At 33.0% G+C, this 22,893-nt stretch overlaps 2 protein-coding genes across 8 annotated transcripts; both read left to right on the plus strand.

The window, feature by feature from the left end:
• The first annotated feature begins 1,640 nt into the window (after window positions 1-1,640).
• On the plus strand, window positions 1,641-16,128 carry LOC137830349 (uncharacterized). Of its 7 annotated transcripts, none has more exons than XM_068637634.2 (15): window positions 1,641-2,002; window positions 2,987-3,119; window positions 3,216-3,302; window positions 3,475-3,565; window positions 4,125-5,551; window positions 7,016-7,141; window positions 10,018-10,090; window positions 10,342-10,387; window positions 10,507-10,579; window positions 13,787-13,852; window positions 13,958-14,035; window positions 14,121-14,293; window positions 14,549-14,595; window positions 15,196-15,454; window positions 15,544-16,128. In XM_068637634.2, the coding sequence occupies exons 3-15, from the start codon at window positions 3,259-3,261 to the stop codon at window positions 15,906-15,908; spliced, it is 2,868 nt and encodes a 955-aa protein (XP_068493735.1). In that variant the 5' UTR covers window positions 1,641-2,002; window positions 2,987-3,119; window positions 3,216-3,258; the 3' UTR covers window positions 15,909-16,128. The 7 variants fall into 7 exon arrangements, 4 of the variants coding, with proteins under 4 accessions (XP_068493735.1, XP_068493736.1, XP_068493733.1 ...); XM_068637635.2 differs by having other exon boundaries at window positions 3,253-3,302; window positions 3,475-3,560; XR_016523400.1 differs by having other exon boundaries at window positions 1,645-2,002; window positions 3,253-3,302; window positions 9,971-10,090.
• A 448-nt stretch (window positions 16,129-16,576) lies between these two features.
• On the plus strand, window positions 16,577-22,582 carry LOC137830350 (subtilisin-like protease SBT4.15). Its single transcript, XM_068637637.2, is given in 12 exon segments — window positions 16,577-16,672; window positions 16,805-16,896; window positions 17,022-17,119; window positions 17,397-17,540; window positions 17,660-17,765; window positions 18,578-18,870; window positions 18,873-19,081; window positions 19,772-19,872; window positions 19,993-20,217; window positions 20,884-20,992; window positions 21,151-21,364; window positions 21,981-22,582. Coding segments are annotated over 12 exon segments (2,226 nt in total). The 3' UTR covers window positions 22,520-22,582.
• The last annotated feature ends 311 nt before the right edge of the window (window positions 22,583-22,893 follow it).

Genomic DNA, 22,893 nt, shown 5'->3' on the forward strand with positions numbered 1-22,893 from the left:
TACCAAAATGGGGTCCGTTTTAAAAAATTACAAATTTAGGCAAGTCGTGCGTCCCAAATAGGCACGACTTCTACCCTGTCATACTAAAGTCGTGTCAACTTGACACGACTTTTGCCACGTCATAATTTTTTAATTTTATTGTTTATATATTGGGTAGTAAGTTATGTAATGTTAAAAATTAATTTATTCTCATCATTACATGTTCTGTGAAATCATTACTTCTCAAGCTATTTATTTTGCAAATTCACAACAATAATTCTCTATTTATTTTTCAAATATAATAATTTTTCATTTATCTATTTATTTCCAAATTCAATAACAATTTTCTTCATTTTTTAATTAATCAAATAATCAAGTTATTGTATTACATTACCGTCAAACATGATTCATACACGATTATCCAGTTTTTTGTTCCTTAAAACTAACACTCTTAGAAAATTATGTATCAAATTAATTTTTAACATTACATAACTTACTATCAAATATATAAACAATAAAATTAAAAGGAAAAAATGACGTGCAGAAGTCGTGCCAAGTTGACACAACTTCAATATGACGGGGTAGAAGTCGTGCCTAATTGGAACTGCATATGAAGTCGTGCCGAATTGGCACGACTTATCTAAATTTGTAATTTTTTTTAAACGGACCTCATTTTAGTAAAAAGCAAAAAAAATAATCCCATAATGGTCAAAAAAACCTTTATATTGTTAATATAAGTGTACAAATAATAACATCATTTATTTAAAGTTTAATATAAAACATTATTTATTCAAATTTTAATATTAAACATATATATCAAATATGGTTAATAAAAAAAAATACAAATACGTAGGCACTAATGTGCCTGTGTTCCCAGAAGTATTATATAATATAAATTATATTAGATTATATAAAATTATAATATATCATATAAAATTATATTAGACTATATAAAATTATGTTGTATAAGTTATAAAATTATGCAAATTTTTTATCTTATAAAATTATATAACTTTACAAACATATATAAATTTATACAAATGATAAATTATATAGAATATATTATTTATATAATTTAAAAAATAAAATTATATAAAATGATGTGAATTATATAAATCATATAAAAAAATTGCATAAAATTATATAAATTACATTAATTGTATAAATCATATAATATATATAATAAAATTTATAACATAATTTAATTATATTAAATTATATAATTATAAATTATATACAGTTATAAAATTTAGAGTAATTTTATATAATTTATATAATTATATAAGAAGTAAATAGTAAAATAAATTTAAATTATAATAAAATAATATGATTTTGATAAAAAAATTTAAAAACTTAAATTTTGTAAAAATATAAAAAATGTTTAGAAAAATTATGTGGAGAAATATGGTCTATGTTTGTTAGAGTGTAGATATTACCTGATTATCTTTTGTTAAAATATTTAGCATTTATTAATTATGTTTTTATTTAGGATGGAATAATTTTTATTTAGTAAAAGATAAAAAATTTAATTAAAAAGTAACAATAAAATCTTTGTAAAAGAGTGTATACCCGTTATATTATAGAAGATAATATTATCATTAAATAGTTTTATATATGAAATAAATTTTATATATAAACAACTTGTGTCCTCATTGTGGTTTAGGGTTCGAAACCTGGTATCTTCAAAAAAATTTACAATTTATGTTCTTAGAGGAATGGAAGAGAGAGAGAATAACACTTGCACTACTCAGCTAATTGATTGCAATGAGAAGGAGAAGAACAAGAAGGGGAAGGCGAAACAAGCCACCCAGAGAATTGCTGTGAAAGCATCAGCAGCAAATTCTGCAACTGCAAACAATGGTGGTGATGTTAGTGCTGTTAGGATTGCTCTGTTCGATTTCTCCGTTGAAAATTTCTTCCGAGACATGGACACCATTGTCAGACTCTATGGGAAAGAAGAAGGCGGTGCTGCTATTGAACAGAGCGAGATTCAAAGAATGTCTTCCTCAGTCACTTTCTTAAGGTACAAACAAATCAAATTTGATGCCAGAACTTTTATTGTATTCAATCTTATTTTTGTAAATTAGGTACAATATAGAGTTTTCCCTCCTAGCTAGTCTGTATCTATAAGAGGAGTGAGGAGTGAGGAGTCCACAGTGTTATTCTGTCTCCAGCTATGTTAACTAATATTGTTACTTTTCCATGTTGTGAATCAAAGAGGAACATATGTAAGGACAGATACTTTTCCATCTTCTGACATGGAATGACAAACATGATCTGTAACCCCTCTGTGGAGTATCCAATTATTGGAATCATCTTATTTTACAATAGTAGAAATCATATATGATTTATCTGTTGGCTGATTCACAATGTGGTTGAGGTTATGATTCATAGCATATTGCTGCAACACTTCCAATATGGCTTTATGTTGTTCAGGTGTAAAAGTCAGCTTTGAAGAACTTTTCATGATCTCTTTCTGTCTGACTGACTTGACTGATTTCAAATCCTCTTCTATTTCATATCCAACAGTGTAATTGCTTACATTAGACGTCCTCTGAATATTTGGAGGATAATCACAAGTGAATACTGTTCATTTACAGCCTTTAAGAAACCTTGTTACATAGCATTCTTCCTGTAGGATCTAATTGCGGGAATCAGATTGCAAGTTCAATTCTAGAATGAACATGTCTAAAATACAACATGACAAGCACAGGAAGGATTAGGTCTAAAATTTTCTAATTCTAGTCAAATTCCTTTCAAATTAGTAGAATAATTGGTTATGGATGTATCTCCTGATTTTACAAGTATAATTCTTCCCGCAACTCAGAAATACAACATGTCACCTTGATAATATCTATTTTTAAGATGGTTGGATCGTAATGTAAAAAAACCTTTTGCACTGTCAGTGTGAGAATCATTCTAAAGAATAATATTAGTAGTTACCAAAAGCCTTGTATTTCCGAAATAAATCCTCAATTTCTTGTTTTTGTTGATGTTAAATGTGCAGAGAATGGAGAGATTTTAAATATCCATCAAAAAACATTAAATTTACATATGGAATTGAGGACACTGATTGTTTTGAGGGGAAAGATGTCAGTGCCATAAATTTGCCCCCATTTTCTTCTGCTTCTGTTCCTAAGGTACATTTCCTTTACATTGTATACTTTATTTGTTTCCTGGCCAATTTTGACAACATACATCTCTCTGATATTTACCTTTTTTTCATCACTAACTAGACTTCCAACACATCATCGTTGTATATCTTTTTTGTAGCAAGATATGCAAAAGGACCAACTTGGGGAGGTCATATCTCAAGAATGCAAGTATGACTAAGATATAGCTATTTTTGTTGTTTTATTCATTGACATGACTATGCCACTATAGTATATGTTTCTATTAATCAAATAATAATTATCTTTGAAATTGCTGATAAATTAGAGCGTTTTAGTCCTATATTATTTATCTTGGCTAACACTTCAAGTTTTGTTGGAGCAGAGATTTTGTGATGAATGTTGGAGGCTCTGTATGGGCATTAGATTGGTGTCCTCAAGTACATGAAAAACCGGATTCTTCAATTAAATGTGAGGTACTTGGTTAGCTGTCTTCCTTTAACACATATCAATCTTTATTGTAGGTTTTTTTGGCTGCTGTAGTGAAAAGTCTTTAAAGGTTTAATGCAATCCAAATGATATTTGTCTAAGTGACTTTGATGACTCGCATATTAAGTATAACTTTGCCAATTTGATGTTACCAAGATTATAGGGCTATTTATTGGTAGTGGATAATCCTCTTGTATATTCTCAAATCTTCTTCTTGACATCCCTATTTGTTCTTAACTAATTTTCAATTTAATCAAATTGAACTATTCTTCTAAGTATTATCTCTTTTGGTTTTTCTTTTATAAATTCATTTACCTGCAATAAAATGAGATGCATTAAATGAAAGGGGAAATGCACATTGTAATATTTTGAATAATGTTGTGTATGCTTGCTCATTTGTTTGTCTGCACTTGGACTTTTTGTATGTAGTGAACTGATAAACTAAGCTTTGATCTTTACTGTATATATGAGAATAGAAAATATAATAAACATTTTCTTCTGCAAACCTTGCACCTGAAATGAACTTCTATATGATATGTGTTTTAGTTTATTGCTGTCGCTGCTCATCCACCGGGCTCTTCTTATCACAAAATGGGTGCCCCACTTACTGGCAGAGGTGTCATACAAATATGGTGTCTTCTAAATATCTGGGAACACAATGACAAGTCAACAGAAAGAAAGAAGCCTAAAGGAAGACCGAGAAAAAATCCAACTGAGGATATGAGTTGTGATAAAACAGATGGAGACACCACTGACAAATCAACCCAAATAAAGAAGCCTAGAGGAAGACCTAGAAAAAATCCAATAGTGATAGCAGTGGATGATATGAGTTGTGATAAAAAAGATGGAGGTGCAAATGATAAATCGACGCTAATAAAGAGGCCTAGAGGAAGACCGAGAAAGAATCCAACAGTGACAGCAGTGGATGATGCAAATTGTGAGATCCAGGATATGCCACCTCTTGTTCAATTTCCAGAAAATTCTACTGAGTTTCCTACTCCAGAAGGGAATCATGAAAAAAATGAAGAAATACTTCCTAAAACTGATGGAGGCACAAATGACAAATTGACACAAATAAAGAAGTTTAGAGGAACACCTGGAAAAAATTCCATAGTAATTGCAGTGGATGATATGAACTGTGAGACCCAGAACAAGTCAGCTTGTGATGTTCAAGTTGCACAAAATTCTACTGAGTTTCTTGCTTCAGATGGGAAAAACAATGAAAAACTTCTTATTACATACAGAAGAAAAAACAGAGCTAAAGAAAATGAAGAGACAGATGAAAAGTCAGCACTAATAAAGAGTCTTAGAAGAAAACCAAAATCAAATTCAAAAGGAGTAACAGCAGATGATCCACATTGTTACAATAAATCTCTTGATATTCAAAACGCAGAAGTTTCAACTGAATATCTTTCTCCAGATATGACTCTTGACGATTGCAATGAAAAATCAGTACAGAGGCCTAGAAAAAGACATGAATCAAATTCAACAATGACAAATGATCCAAATTGTGAGAATGAATCCATGCCTCTTGATATTCAAGTCCTAGAGGATTCAGCTGAATTTCTTTCTCTAGATGATGCTCATGACAATTGCAATAAACATGCTTTGCAACAATGTTCTGTTACAAAGGAGGCTGTTTCTGCCTGCAATACTTTTTCAACAACTGTTGTTAAAAGCGATGGCTTGAAAATTAATCATAGAGAAGGGAGATATGACCAAGATATAAGTCAGCCACTACAGTATGATAATCAGGCAAATTATCAACTATGTTCTACCTCTGAGTTGGAAGCTCCACCAACTACTTCTTCTATTCCGGAAGATGTAACTTTGCCTAGAGTAGTTTCATGCCTAGCTCATAATGGAAAGGTGGCATGGGATGTGAAATGGCGACCTACTAACATTTCTGATTCTTCTTACAAACATCGAATGGGCTATCTTGCTGTCTTGTTGGGCAATGGATCTTTGGAAGTGTAAGATATCTTGAGTCTTATTCTCCATTTGCAATCGTTGTTCTTTAGTATTTATGATTTCTTGTTTTTGTTCATTGTGTTTATATGTTGTTACTGCTACTCCTTCTTTAGATTTGAAGTATTTGAAAATTGTCTATTTTAAACAAATACAATTCTAATTGTTATATATAATATTGTGAGAGAATACCAGTTCTCCTTTTGTCTAGTTGTTTAATTTAGATTTGTCTTTTATGGATTGTGCTGGGTGTTTACTTACTGTATTTCCGTTACCTTATCTGTAGTCAGATGCTGTAATTGTCACAACTAGCATCTGTCATTGTTTCAAGTTTCTGTTCTATTTAAAAATACTTGAATGCAAACAGAAGTTAGTCGAGTGTGTATTGTCAATCTATAAAAATGGAAAATATTTTCTCAAATTTTCCAAACTTGGTATACTGTACAATAACGACTTCATGAAAACTTGAAGGAGACATAATTGGACTATACGGAGGGCGATTACAGAAACAGAGAATAAGTATTGAAAGTACCTATAGTTTGAATGAAGTGTATTACAAACTATTGTGCACAAGAACAAAGTGTTTACCATGCAAAAGTTTATCATACAGTCTGCCTAAAATTTTGTATTTGCAGTTAGTGTATGATGTAGAATTTAGGTGGGGAAGAGAAAAGGAAACAAAATAGTGAGAATAGAGGGAAAGAGGAGAGCAACAGAGAAATAAAAGAAAGTGTGTACTGCACATCTGTTATTATCATTTAGTTGAAAATACAACAGTCTTACCTTATTTATTAGCAGGTACCGTACAACTATGACCTGCTGCTGGCAGATCAACTAACTAACTAACTACATTCCATTTCTTATTTGTATTTACATATCAGTGTAGCTGGTTATTTACATGGTGTAAAAGCCAAAATTGTGTCAATAAAAAGTCACAATGTCAGTACTCTTTCATTTGTCTCATTCAGTGTATTTTTTTTTTATATTTATGCATATTCAAGCATTTAGCAGTAAATCTCAGGAAAACATTTCTGGTTGTTGTTAATCATAGTTTCCTGTGGCACTAAATTCTGTTTGAAAGAAGAATGTGGTAATCTTGTTTTTTGTGTATGAGGAAAATGAGGAGAGATTTATGTTCATAATTTATTCGATACTGAGAATTTTTGTTTGTCACTACCTAACTTCATAATTTCTGGTGCTCATGACCATACTGTTTTTTCTAATTTTATCATAAATTTCAGTAGACGCTTTGCAAGTTTTGAATACTATACATGAACTTTTCATTCATGTTGCTAAGAAATTATTTTTAGTAGAGATGCTGTTAATAAATTAATAAATCTTGTTCCTTCATAATAACTACTTCATTGTTTATTCACAGAAAAAATAAGTTTTTTTTTATCAAGTGTAAGTTGTTTTTTGAAACATTGACTTGGGGGTGACTTGTTTTTGTTTGCACCTTGTCATTGCAGGTGGGAGGTTCCTCTTCCTCATGTAGTGAGAGCAATTTATATGCACAGAGAGGGGACTGATCCACGTTTTATAAAGTTGGAGCCTGTATTTAGATGCTCAATGTTGAAGCGACGTGGCATACAAAGGTATCTGTTTGGACTCTATTCAAGAAAAACTCAAAAATCCTAACCAAAAACCAAGTTACACTCGCAGCAATGATATCTATCTGAATTTCCTCTTTGTTGATTTAAGAATCAAAGTCATACAAAACCAAAGGTATACAAGGATACCCCCAAAAGTAGCACTCTCTTTTTCACACTGGAAAAGTCCAATTAAAACAATTATTAAAAAAACTGCATCTCAAAACAAAGGAGGACTTATATAACAACTAAAAACAAACTAATTTAGTTAACTCAGTTTCCCCACCAAAATTACAGTTTGACCCTTTTTCCCTTTTCCTCCTATAATAAACCTGTAGATATAGGTTTATTATACTCCCTGAAATTATTCCTAAAAGTACTCCCTCCCTCCCCGTGAAATGACCATGTCGTGAAGGTTGAAATCAGGTAACTGATTGCTAATGGAGGATCTGTCCTCCCAAGTAGCCTCTTATGGAAGTTTTCCTTGCCACTGCACCAACACCTGAGAAGTCTAGCACCAAATTGATTCGATGTTTTGGTACTAAAAATCTGTGAAGGTTGATGATTGTCTAGTGTTCCTTGCAACTAATTGTGCAATCCCCTGCTGCCTTTTTAGCTTGAGAGAACACTGGATGTATGTGTGCTTGTTCTAGAAGTTATAATTTGAAAGTTATTGCTCCAAACTGCTGCAAAACCAAATAAGGTCCATAATACCTGGCTGATAGTTTAGGATGAAGTTTAGTAGGCTAGGAGTTGGCTATGAGGTCCAATATTTAAGCAAACCTAATCTCCTGGCTGAATCAGAGAAGTTTTCCTATGCTTATTTGCATAGTGAACTATCTGATTTTGTGCCTTTTGTAGGTGAAATTTCTATTGCTTCAATGCTTCATCTTTATCTATTAAATCCTGAGACATGGCTTCCACCAAAGTTTCCCCAAGTACAAACCTGGCCAAAGAAGGTGTAGGTCAAAGGGGGTGCATTGTGGAGTGCTTTGAAAGCTGGTATTATACCCATTTTTTGCCCATGGAATAAAATCTTCCCAATACTTCCACTGTTCTGAACTGAAGCACCTAAGATAGGTCTCCAAGGTTGTATTTAAAATCTCTGTTTGTTCCAATAGATTCAATCTGTCAGGCTGTACTCATTTAAAGTAGTACCTTGTCCTCTTAAAAGTTCCTTCCAAAAATGATTCATGAAAGTGGGGTCTTCGTACTGACAATGGAAACAGGCAGCCCATGTAACTCCTATGATTTCTTCAGCAAAAAGCTCACCAATAGACCAAGGGGAAATATGGTCGTTTAATCAAGATAAAATATCCATATTTGCTTAACCTATCCACTACAACTAGAACTTCATCAAATCCTTTTGATCTTGGAAGCCCCATAACCATGCTTATATCCTCCCAAATGGCATTAGGAATGGACAATGGCTGTAATAGCCCAACTGGAGAAGAAGCCTGATATTTGCTCCTTTGACTCATGACAGGATGGCACAAATTAGGTTTTATTCCCTTCATAGCTAACCATATGACCGACCCATTCTCTTATAATTTCATTAAATGTCTAAGTGTCCCCCATAGGTGATGTGAAACTCGTGTAATAATTTTGGAATCCAAACTGATCCAGCTAATGCCTGCCTTGTTCCAAGGTATATTGGCGACGTGAATCTGGGTCAGCTTGTAGGGGCCTCCAAAATTTTAGCAAAAATTGCATCCGTCCTTATTTCTTCATCAATTTCTGTATTATATGGCCAAAAGGTCTTGAATCTCCTTTTAGCTCTTTGTCTTAATCCCTTATACACAGAAAATCTGCCACTCTATTTGAGGCCCCCACTTTGTGAACTATACCCAAACTCAAATTCTAAGAAATGTAGTCCTCTCTGTATATGCAAATGATGATCTGTTGTGTACTATTTTAAAGGTAATAATACTATTTATGGTCATAAGTGCACCCATTCTTAACGTTTTCATTGTTGTCAGTTTAAGCATATTTGAATATCATTATTTTATCAAACTCAAAAAAAATTTCTTACATGAGCTTGTCATAACCATAAATTTATTTTAGGGAAAAAAAGCTCCTATTTTCATTATATAATTATGCATATAATATCAAATTTATAGATAATGTCAATAATGGGACCTTATTTCAGTTTCTGATTGCTGTATGCATGATTTTTTTGTGTGATAGCACTTGGATATTTTCATCGATAATGTTATTCATGTAGTGGTTGGTGTTATTTTGTTAAGGTTTGGTAAACACTACTGTAATTGACCCATTTACATGATACATCCCTATTTAGAGCTTGTTTATAACTAGAATGGTAATTTCATGAATGATAAAATGCTACCTGACATTATCCTTTTCAAAAAAGGAACTGCATTGGTAATGATTTATTGTGTTTGTTTTGGCTGTACACTGAAGCTATATTCATAAATCTGTTTCTGCATAGTGAAACTAGAATAAATTTTCATACAAAGGGGCACTAAATAAATCGTTGGGGCAAGTTTTGAATTAAATTAACCTCTTTACTTGTTATTTTAATTTAGGGTAAAAAGCATTAGTTTTCCAGTAGACACTTGTTCATTGCAAAAGTTTAGGTGCTATTGAAAGTAAATGTTAGCTTTTATTCAGATTTATTTTAAATAGAAACTTAAAAATATTCATTTTAAAAGAACTTGCTATGCTAATTTCTTTTTCTAGTGAATGGTTTTTTTACTGAATTAGAACCTTCTGTTTATAGTCTGCTCATTATCCATTGTGGAGGATGCTAAAAGCTGGAACTCAGCTGCAAAATGTTATTGAATTTACATAATCCTGTTTAATATATGCTTTTAGGTATCCTGAATATGTGGTTTAATTTAGTCCATCATTTGATCTCACAGCATTCCACTGACAGTGGAGTGGTCAGTTACACCCCCGCATGACTATTTACTTGCTGGCTGCCATGATGGAACGGTATAACTCCTTGAATATTCAATTTATGTACTTTGCATTCTCTAAATTGAGGTTTCCGTTGCTCTAATAATTAGGAAATAGATTTTTCTATGAAGTTTCATTATGGAAAAGGGAAAACCTTCAATTCTTTTCCATAATATTTTTCCTCTAAGTAGCACTGTTTTGTTAAAATATCAGCTTATTGTCATCTGAAAACTTTTTTATTCACAATGGATATCACTTCTAATGTAATTTGCTTTATATTTATTTAGGTTGCTTTGTGGAAATTTTGTATAAATTCTTCATCCAAATGTGATGGTAATATTTTTGTAATTGGTGTTTGTCTCATGTTTACCTATTTGATTGTGAGGGAAGGTAGCTATATTGAAAAATAAGTTGATACTTTATCTTTTATTGACTAAATTTGCAATATGCAGATACAATGCCTTTGCTTTGTTTTGGTGGGGATACAGTTCCTATTAGAACAGTTGCCTGGGCTCCATTTGAAGGGTTAGTAAATTGAACCTTTTCAACAATAGCATGTTGCTTTGAATATGGTTCTGTTACTATATATCTCTACGAGACACAGGATTCCATGCACATTATTAAGAAATACTCTGCAAATGTTTAGGATTTTTACTTCTCTGTATTCCATCATTGTTAAAAAAATGATACTCCAGCTACAAAAACATATTTAATTAAGTCAGAAACTTCAGTATGAAAATGAGGCAAATCATCAGCCACTACCTTTAAGAAACATAAAATTCAAAGCAGTTGTAACCCCTCATTGCTAATTAACCATATTCCATCAACAACTATATCTAATTAATTAATTCATAAACTAATTTCTTTATTATATCTATTTGTGTGGTTTTTTATTTGAATTTCTCTTATGAAAATAGCATTAAGAAAAAAAATGAAAAGCAAAACACAAACCATGGGGGGACCACATGTAACCCATGAAAGCAAGCAAACCTAAACTCCGGTAGCATGTACCGAATTAAAAAGACCCTTCCCTAATGCAATGGGCAATAGTTGATACCAAACAATAAAAACTATGCCTATAAGCATTCCTCATATGCTATTCCGCTAAAATTCCAATGCAGACATTTGAACTGCAAGATTATTTGTTTTTGTACCTTCTAGCTAGTGTATAACCACTCCTTATTTTTCTTAGGGGGCCTTACCACAGTTTGAGGTGAAATTTCTTTCTCAGCTGAATTAAGTTCCTCCCCCTCCTCAACTATCACAGCAAAATATTGACAGAATTCTGATATTCATTTCCATCTCCGTGGACTGAATATTTAGTAGTTCCTCCTCAGATTCTAAATTCTTAGCTTGCTGTCCTCTCTCGGACTCAAAATCAGATAGACTTTCTTCAATATCATCTTCCTTTCTCTGATGTTCCTCACCAGTCTCAAAATCCTGCAGAGCAACCTTATCCTTACCTTCTAAACCTGAAATATCTGGCACAGGACTGATAGTATTGTGATCATGCATGCAATCATTTACGTTATTTATTTCTTGAGCATCAGAAAGCTGTGCATCCTGCACTTCCTTCTCTGGTTGAATACTATGAAGCATCCTGTCATCTCCAATTCCATTTGTCAAGACTATGTGATGATTAGGTGTGCTATGCTCCATATCCCATTTTGTAAACCCTGCTTCTCAGATTCAATGTTGTCCACACCCTGATCCATATACATTAAATCAAATTTCTTCTGAACAAAAACCTGTTTTTTCTTTTGACTATATACCATAGTCTTATTCCTCCAACAATTTTGTGAAGAAGATCCAATCCAATCATCTCACATGGGTGACAAAATTCTGAAACTCTTTCATATTCTAGATCAACCACCAAGGCAAAGCCTTTTCTCTCCACCATAATTTGCAGCGGTAGGTCATATTGAAGAACCACATCAACTAGAACTCTTGCAAAAAAAAACTTTGATCTGGCTAGCGTGCAATGGTCCAAAGAAAGAGGTGTTCCAGTTCCTTTAGCAATTGAGAATACTTAAAACTATCTAAGATAAAGAATTGTTTTATTGATAACAATCACACCAGTTACATTCTCGTCATCTCCATTTGTAGTAATCAAGATGGTTAATAGGTGGGTTTATGCCTAACTTAATCTCATAAACCCAGCTTGTAAGGTAAGGTTTGCACCCATTATGATTTTGTCATATCACTAGTCGATGTGGGATCTCCAACACACCTCTTCATGATGAGGAATAAACTAGATATTTGTAGGTGATCTAATAAGAATCCGATAGTGGTGGCACAATAGCCCCAACGAATCTCGTTAATATGGCTTTGATACTTTCTTAAGAAAGTGAAATTTAAGTTTAATTCAACCTCACAAAACCAGCTTGTAATGTCCAATAGCGGGTAACATGAAACCCAAAAACACTTCTTTAGGATAAGCTCTCATACCATGTTAATAAGCGTTCATGTCTAACTCAACTTTACAAAACCAACTTATAAGATGAGGTTTAGACTTACTTATATACTATAGTTTGTACCCACAAATGAAATACAGAATTATTTTATTGATAATAATCACACCAATTACATTCTCATAATCTCTATTTGTAATAATCAAAACTTTTAAAAAAAGATATAAAAATATGTTGAAATGAATAGGAAGATTCTGAAGGTATTTTTTCCTACTTACTATGGAGATATTGAGAACATGTTTTATCCTATTAATCTACTATTTACAACAAGAATAATGTTCTAGTTTTCTAGTATTCTATCCAAGAATTCGAGGTTTCTAGTATTCCATGGGTAACCCCCTCAGCTTCACCCAACACTTGACTTTTGTTAATTTCTCCGTAGCTAGGATGAAGTTCTTTGTCCAGACAAAACCCCTTAACGCTCCATGTGAAAAAGATACTCTAAGATCCTACCACCAAGACACGCCTCTCTTCTACTCCAAAGAGTGAAACCCGAATTCATAGTACCCTTTCCCCAGAGAGACCTCCTTCCACTAAACTAAGGAAGACCAAGGTTTGCTGATTTTGGAACAAAAATCAAGATGTGTCATGGTTTTTTCCCCTTTGTGCAGAGTTATGTGACCATGTCAGTGGTTCATACAATCGTCAAGCCCAGCCATGTAGTCCTCCTCATTAATCTGCACCATTACAAAGTCTCCCTTGACACAAGGAGTAGGAAGTTGGTGGTTCTTACAATCTTCAAGCCCAGCCAAGTAGTCCTCCTCATTAATCTGCACCATTACATGATCTCCTTGACACAAGGAGTAGGAAGTTGGCTTAATGAAACGTCACAAGTGTTATTAAAGGCCCGTGCAAAAGTTTTCGTTGGCCTCCCCTATACATTCTTCTCTACCCTCTTGACCGGTTCCACCTTCATGACTGGCGCAAACCCATCATTGATTTATTCTTTTTTTCTTATTTAATTTTTCCTAGAGGATACTATTTCTGATTTAGCTGGTTTCTTTCCTTAATCAATTTTTTTCCTATTGAAAAGTAAAATGATACCACCAATTTTGTCTGGATATGGTTTGTAAGTCAATCTTTTTTTGTTTGAGGTGTACACACGCACCCTTGTTTTTCCCATGAAGATTGCTTCAATAACAAAGCATTAGGTTATTACACATGCAAACATCATGCATCTGAATTCATCTATGTATGCATAAGTTGCGCATCTTTTTACCCTCATGTTGAACCAATCTGAGGTTTTGTTATCATACTCCAGGGATCCAGAGAGTTCTAATATAATAGTAACTGCTGGACATGAAGGCCTTAAGTTTTGGGACCTACGGTGAGTCTGTTATTGATATTTTTGTTTACTTTGTTATGTTTTAAACAATAATACGCAATGCTTATGTTTACAATGGTTTGCTTTATGATTGGAATTTGTTTGTAGTAATCCATTTCGTCCTTTGAGAAGCCTCCATCCTGCTCCAAGAATCATATACAGTTTGGATTGGCTGTCAAAGCCAAGGTAATACATTATTTTAACTGGATCAAATGCTGTCTAAATTGTCAATGTAATGAGCCCGGAATGATTTCGTCGGTACTTTTTCTAGTTGCATCATTATGTCCTTTGAAGATGGAACAATAAGAACCATTAGCTTGGCGAAGGCTGCAAATGACCTTCCTGTCACTGGAGAAATATACAGTGGAAAAAAGCAACCTGGGTTGCACGGTTCTTTATATGCCTCTTTTGCCATTTGGAGTGTTCAAGTGTCACGTATAACAGGTATGTTTTTCGGTATGCATTGACAATATGATTACATAATCTTATTGCTAGAAACATTTTATTTTAGGAATTAAAATACTTGTGTACTATTGACCTTACTCCATAAAGTAACGGTTAGTATTTCTGAGCGAACAAACTTTCTTGTAATGACAAATTTGTCATTGTTTTTTTCTCAATATCATAATGGTACACTAAAACAATTCATTATCATTACTACAATTTTCTAAATTGATGGATTTGCTTTTATTATGTTAGGCATGCTTGCTTTTTGTGGTGCAGACGGTACTGTCTTCCGTTTTCAGGTAACTCTTATAATTTGTTGGAGATTACAATTACCTGCAGTGTCTTTTTTTTACTCAATAGTTTTTTGTGACCAATAGTGAAGAATTTTGTGGATGCACTCTTTATGCTGAAGTTGAACTTCAACTTTCAACACAAGGAAGTATGGCCGTACGCATTGTTAATTTCTTAGTACAAGCAAAAATGTGTTTTGCGTATGTGCCTCCACATAGTAACTGCAGGATATAATAGAGTTGATTTTTTACACAGCCCATAATTCATGTAAAATTTATTAGCTAATATTGCCTAAATGGTTCAAAAGGCTTTCGTATATCTTGTTTAATATTAGGAGTACAAGACCTATTATACAGTTTTAGATGACATGAACCCATGATGATTTTTTCTAAAATGTATGATATTGATGAGAAGTGCTACTGCCCAATAGGCTAAATAAATTTTAGGGTAAATTATAATTTCACTCATGGCAGTTTCACTCTTTCTATCCTATAGTTTCACTCTTTCAAAACTGTAACTTCAATCCTTGATTAATGCTTTGTACACATGACCTTCTCTAACCTCCTCCCCCAAATAAAAATAATACTAGCTTGTTTTGACATACTCAGCTTACTACTAAATCAGTGGAGACAGATCATGCACGCAATCGAGCCCGACGCTTCCTTTGTGGGTCAGTAACCGAGGAGAATTCAAATTTAGTCATCAACACTCCTGTATCAAATGCTCCTTTTCTGTGTAAGAAGCTGCCTGTCAAGGGTCGGTGTGCTGAATCTTTCCGAGACCTGTTATCCAAGACAAATCCATACAAAAACGCACTTAATAAAGTGCCAGAAACTTCAAGTTTTGATTTTGATTCTCAGACTTTAGGTCAGTCTTGCTAACCATAATATGATACCAATATGATTAACTGCCGTAGAGTAGCTGAGAAAGCTTATTAACAATTCAATTTTTTGCAGCCATTGGTGCTGATGAGAATGTGGATTTGTTGGAATCTGGGTCGGAGGAAGCTTTATATTCTATGAAGCAGCCCAAGAGAACAAAACTGAACAATGGCAGCAAGAAAAAACCAGAAGAAAACCTAGATGTGGTTTGCAAAGATGGTGATGTGCCACTAATTACTACCGAAGCTGATAATGAAAAGTCGGATTTTGGGAATATACCTGAAACCTTCCCTCCCAAAATGGCTGCATTGCACAAAGTGAGATGGAACATGAACAAAGGTAGTGAAAAATGGTTATGCTTTGGAGGAGCTTGTGGACTCGTACGTTGTCAGGAGATTGTTTACTCTGATATTGATAAGAAATGGGCCTTGAAAAAATGACAGCATCAAATCCACCTAAATTAGGTGTCGAAAATTGCCTTGATGTGAATATCTTCTTAAGATTTAGATTAACCCCACTACAAAAAACATAGTAAAAGTGACTGAGCTTTTGTGTAAAGCACCTGAGGTAACTTGGACTATTTAATATTTAGGATTTGTTATTTAATTTAAGGTTTTGATTTTGTTAATTTAATTTTAAATTTGAGATTATTTATTATTATTTGTTTCAGAGAAATTTTTATTTTAAAATGTTTTCCGTCTTCAAATAGGTCTAAGTATAAATTTGAGATGTAAGTTAAACGTAATTTAATCCTGTAATGTTGGAATTTTTAGTTTGATTTCTATATACACAAAATTTGGTTTTGTAAGTATATCTTTATACTTTTATATGGGTTTTATAGGTTACATTTTTAAAAATCTGTATTACAAAAATCAATTTCACTCCATGCCACCTGTTCAAATAACATGATTCATTGCAATCAAAGCAAAGCAAATTAATGAAATATCACAGATCCAAAATCCAAGCCACCAAATACTGAGTATTAAATCTTATTCCTAAGCCGTTTTGCAACTTAGTCAAAACACATCCTCTTATTTCTCGGCTCAATACTGAAATAAATAAATAAACTACTTGTGACTAACACCAAAATATTAGTTCTATTGGTGGAATGAGCACTACAATGAAGATGTTACAGAGTTTTCTGTCAATATTACTCTTCTTCTGTTGTTCACCTGTTCAAGGATCAAATCAACATGAGAGAAAGGTAAGTTATCTTGTGACTAAAACTTACACTTTTGTTATTGTTTGTATTCAATTTTATGAAGATCTTATTTAAATTGATGAACAATAACATTGACGCAAAAATTTGTGATTAAAAAATTGAAACTAAAAACAGACTTATATTGTATACATGGGAGAGCTGCCAGTGGCAACAGCATATGCTCCGGAAGATCATCACCACAACTTGCTGGCTACAGCCATTGGAGAGTAATAATCTCATTTCTCAAGTAGAAATGCATTTCATTATTATAATCCTATAAAATTGGACTTTATTTGGTTTATTACAAATAATCATAATTTTTTCATCTTTTTTCTTTTTTTCCTTTCTACAGCCAGCAGTTAGCCAGAAAATCCAAAATACATAGCTATGGAAAGAGCTTCAATGGATTTGCTGCAAGACTTTTGCCTCATGAAGCAGAGAAGTTACTAGGTAGTGTATATTAAAATAAGCACAAAACTTAAATATAATTTTTTAAATGTTTTTTTCTATATTACATTAAAAATCAACATTTGATAGTGAAGTGCAAATTTTAATTTTAATTAATAAACAATACAGCAGAAGCGCCTAAAGAACTGCATTTAACTCAACTAATTGCTTTAATACATACATACATATATATATATATATATATATATATATATATATATATATATATAACTTCTCTCTATCCATGTATATTCATTGATGTTTAATTCTACATATACAGAGGAGGAAAATGTGGTATCTGTGTTTCCAAATACACATAACAAATTACACACGACAAGATCATGGAATTTTCTAGGGTTGCCCTTAAAAAATAACAGACACTCTCGTGTGGAAAAACATATGATTGTTGGTGTGTTTGACACAGGTATGTATATAAATAGACAAAAGAAAATATTTTTATTTTATACAGTGAGTAAAATTTCTCATTTTTCATCTATTTAATGTTTATATCTCTAAATCTTTTAACATGTAAATTATAAACAGGAATTTCCCTTGATTGCCCCAGTTTCAACGATTCAGGATATGGACCTCCCCCACCCAGATGGAAGGGCAAATGTGTCACTGGAGCCAATTTCACTGGTTGCAACAAGTATTCTTCTGTCCATTCACACTTTTTTGTCACTATTACCGATGAAACTAACACAAAAATTTATAAAAAAAAAACTAAGAAATTTTATGTTACTTTTATATCGAGAAATTATTTTTGAATTGTTATCTCTCGTAAAATAAGAATGTATACTAAGTATAATATTTTCAATATTTCAGTAACCAACAATAGTTAATTAAAATTATTTAGTAGTTTTTTATTCTTTGAAAAAAAAAACACACTCAAATACAAATATTTCAAAAGCAAAATTTATTGATATGTAAAAGTTTGTAACTTAATATAATAATTTAAAGTTTTTCTTTTTTATCAGGAATAAATTAATTAAATAAAAGAGACATTTAGATGTTTCACAACCCTTTATCATACATTTTGGTTCATAAACTTTGTCTATAACAAGTAAAACCCACCTTACTTGACTAGAAAAAAAAATACTTTTAAGAAACCAAAAATTAACTACCACTTTTAAAATTTAATAAAAGAAATAGAAAAAATAATGTTTCTATACATATTATTTTCTTACACCATATTATGAGAGTGGAGTAGTACAGAAACGATTGAATATATAATTGTGGATTATGATATTGATACATGTTTCACCTCACATCCAATAAAATCCACAATAAGATGTTAATATTTATAATAAAATAAATTAAGAAAAAATAAAAATTATAAATTTTTATAAATAATTAAAATATTAATATTTATTGGATTATAGGGTGTTAATATAAAAAAAAATATTTTTGATAGTTGTGTGCATGTTCAACCTAATTGAGTGCATGGCTCCATGCATGCAGCAAGGTAATCGGAGCAAAATTCTTCAATCTCGAAAACTCTGAGCCAAACCTCAGTCCTGCAGACGAAGACGGCCATGGAACCCACACATCATCTACGGCGGCAGGAGTGCCGGTGAGGGGCGCCAGCCTGGAAGGAATCGGCGGCGGCACAGCTCATGGCGGGGTGGCGCGTGCCCGTATAGCGATGTACAAGGTCTGTTGGGGCAGTTCCGGGTGCAGCGACATGGACTTGCTGGCGGCTTTCGACGAGGCCATAGCCGACGGCGTAAACGTGATTTCTTTGTCTCTGGGAGGACTCCAAGAAAGTTCTTCAGCGACCCTGTGGCCATCGGAGCCTTCCATGCTATGAAGAGAGGGATTGTCACCTCTTGCTCCGCCGGCAACTCTGGCCCTGCCACCATGACCGTCGAAAATGTTGCTCCTTGGATTTTGACGGTTGCTGCTTCCAACACTGACAGGCTCTTCACCACCGTCGTTGACCTCGGCGATGGCCACAAATTTAAGGTTAGTGTATTATTGCATTTTCCCTCACTCTATAATGATCTACCTTACTATTTTTACTACTTCATAATACAAACTTTTATCAAATTAAACTCTTACTCTCTTTTTTCTCTCATTTTGTTGAAATAATAAAGAACATACACCTTTTTACATCTTTCTTGAATATAATAAATTTGTTTATCATTATAATAATTACTCCATCTACTTCTTTAAGTGCTTAAGTTAATTTTAGAGAAATTAAGATACATAGTTTTTCTTTACTTTTAATAAAATATTCATAGAAAATTATTTTACTCCTATTATTTTTAAATCGCAATAATATGTAAATTAATTAAAATTAAATGAAAAAAGTTAACATATAGAAACGAAAACATAATTAATTTTGTATTTTTGAACAATAGTATTTTTTTTTAATTTCATATAGCTTAAGTTAAATAAAGAACAATTTAATTTATGATAGAGTTTCGAATTTTAAAGTAGACATATTGACTCTAATAACTATGTCTCAAGTTGTAAAAGATTACACTTCAAAACTTTGGAATAAAGACTAAAAATGATGACATGAACAAAGGGTTATGTGAATTATTTGCAGAACTTCTATAGCAAGAAAAATTGAAAGGTTGAACCATTTTTTTTTGCATATACAAGCAAACATGTTAAACCCTGAGAAATAAAAATTAACATTTTTTGCAGGGTATGTCCATCAATACCTTCACCCCTAAGAAAAAAATGTACCCTCTGATCAGTGGAGCCCTTGCTTCCAACGTTACAGAAGGCGGCTATGGCAATGCCAGGTAAAATATGAAGCAATTTTGTTCATAGTGAACCTACCCTTTAAACAAAAACATGTGTATTTCTCTAACAAGTATGATATGAGTTTGAGAATTGTACTGCATAATATTGGATGTATGCAGTGCATGTGATTATGGGAGTCTAAGCAAGGAGAAGGTGATGAGGAAGATAGTGTATTGCCTTGGCCCAGGCAGCAAGGACTACATAATCAAAGAACTAAATGGAGCAGGCACCATCATAAGTCTTTCATACCCATTAGACTACTCCACCACCACTATTATTCCTGCTGTATATGTTTATTCCAATACTGCTGGTAAAACCATTGATCTCTACATCAATTCCACCAAGTAAGTTTTTTAGTCTACCATGTCCCTCCCTCACAAAGAAATTTGTTTGGATTTCTTTTATAACTATTATGTTGGAATGAAATGACTAATCTCAATGAAAAATCTTGTTGGTTACCTTCATCTCTTCTTCTCACATGATAAATACTTTATCGTATTTTCAATTTATGAAAAGAAAAACATGATGCAATGTCTTCTATGTATTGATTTAAGATTTAAGGTTTATTTGTCGGGATAATATAGTGTTATATGATGTAGACTATTAAGAAGTGGACTCAACCTTATGAAACAAATTTTATAAGATCAGTTTTGCACTCACTTATATATTATTAAATGTTATTATTTCTAGTTGATTGAAGATCTCCAATACATTTCTCCAACGTCGAGATCTTCCAACTTGTGCGTGGAACTATATTACGAGTGATTTGATAGCGATTCGATAACCGTGATCTTATAAGTCCAACAAACAAACTCTTCTTATAATTGACTCCAAATGATTCTGATGATATATTAACCTTATAAATTAAATGTCTTTATCTTTAGTGGATTGGATACATAAACAAATTTCTTCTTCTTAGCGTACGAAATTCAGACTGGTTATTATGTCTGACTTCTTTCTCTCATGTTCAAATTGATCTCAAACAAACCCTGCATGTAACTGAATTTCAGGGATGCTAAAGCTGTTATACAGAAGGTTAAAAGCACCAGAGGCCCTGCTCCATTTGTTGCTTCTTTCTCATCTAGAGGACCTCAATCCATCTCCACTAATATCCTAAAGGTAATCATGACATGATTATTTATCTATATCTTGTTCTCTTTGCCTTGTGAGCAATTTAATAATGCAGTGACTATAGGCACAACTAATTAGTAGTGCATACTCATGAAAGACTTGGCCTTGGTGTGTGGTTTCTGAATTTCAGGGTTTTCTATGTGCAGCCTGATTTGACTGCTCCTGGAGTGGACATTCTTGCTGGATATTCCAAATTAGCCACACTATCAGGCGATCCTGATGACACCCGTAGAAACGTTTTCAATATATTGTCTGGAACATCTATGGCATGCCCACATGCTGCTGCTGCTACTGCTTATGTCAAATCTTTTCATCCTCATTGGAGTCCTGCTGCAATTAAATCTGCTCTCATGACCACAGGTGAGAACCCAAATTCACCATCCATAGATTAGAATGCTTATTTTCAACTTCAATCTTGCAATAGAAAAACATTCTATAAAATTCTGTTATCTTATTGCTAATCGACTTTTTGGATACTTGTTAAGAAGCATTTGGTACAGTTTATAAAATATTTCAGTTATTAAAATATAAAATGATAGTTCTACATTCTGTGTAATGAATATTTTCTAGTTTTCCCTTGATCAATTATGAGACAAGGGTACGAGTAAACTTTCTCCTATTTACAACATATAAACAATTTGCACCCACATGAAGTGTTGCATGTAACTGTTGCAAAATCAAGGTATTCAAGCTAGCGTGACCAAAATGGCAGTCATATATAGGTTGTATATGACCTTAATTTCTCAGAATATCAAAGACCACATGTTGCAGTGAAACTGTGACTACAATTTGAAACCATGATTGTATGTCCTTAGTCCTGATCTTAGTATTAGCCTCTCAAGGTCTCAATCTAAACTTCGGTAAGAAAATATAAAAAGAAAACAAGAGTTGCTATTATATAATTGTTCAATGAAATTCTTGATGAACAAGGCGATTCTTCTTCAGTTTCTAACATATTCTGGTCTCTATGGTTCAGCCACCCCAATGAGAATCAACGACAATACTGCAGAGCTAGGATCTGGGTCAGGGCAGATCAACCCGGTGAAAGCATTGGATCCTGGCTTACTTTACAACATTAGCATCGATTCCTACATTGCATTCCTGTGCAAAGAAGGCTACAACAGCAGCAGCATTGGAATAATAATTGGCACCAAAGGCTTCGACTGCTCTGGCATTGACCCTGCACAAGGCACTGATGGAATAAACTACCCTTCAATGCACACCCAGATCACACCTAATGGTAGCATTTCTGCAATCTTTTATCGGAGTGTGACCAACGTAGGACTTGGAAACTCAACTTACAAGGCCAAAGTCACATCACCTAAGGGTCTTTCCATTAAGGTCATCCCTGACACTTTGACATTTAGTGGGGTGAACCAAGAGTTGTCCTTCAAGGTTGTGCTTAAGGGTCCTCCAATGCCTAAGGACTCAAAATTACTATCAGCATCTCTAGAATGGAGTGACTGTCAACACAATATAAGAAGCCCCATAGTTGTCTATAAACGGACCTTGTGATACTAAGCATGCCGTCAGCATGTTAAATAGCTAAGAAATTGAGTTTAGGATTTAAAAGTTTTATTTTTGGCTTATCTCTGTGGAAGCTAGTGAATGGTAGTTTTCCTTATTGTATGGATTATTCATTCATCCAATGGTAATGGCCAGTACTGCTTATGCATTGCTAATATTCTTTTAAAGTATTATAGTTTTTTTTAAGATAAAGGACTGATAATTTCACACCTCTTGCTCCAAATTACACTTCTTCAAATGATAAAAATATCTCTTTACATTTAATAACCTCTATCATTTGAAAGGTGTTTTAGAGCAATGCAAAAAGTGAGTGTCAAAATAATATTTTTCTTTAAGATATTAATAAAATTAAGCTTAAATTA

The sequence above is a fragment of the Phaseolus vulgaris genome, chromosome 7 (genome assembly GCF_051622355.1).
Source record: "Phaseolus vulgaris cultivar YP4 chromosome 7, ASM5162235v1, whole genome shotgun sequence".
Taxonomy (NCBI): Eukaryota; Viridiplantae; Streptophyta; class Magnoliopsida; order Fabales; family Fabaceae; genus Phaseolus; species Phaseolus vulgaris.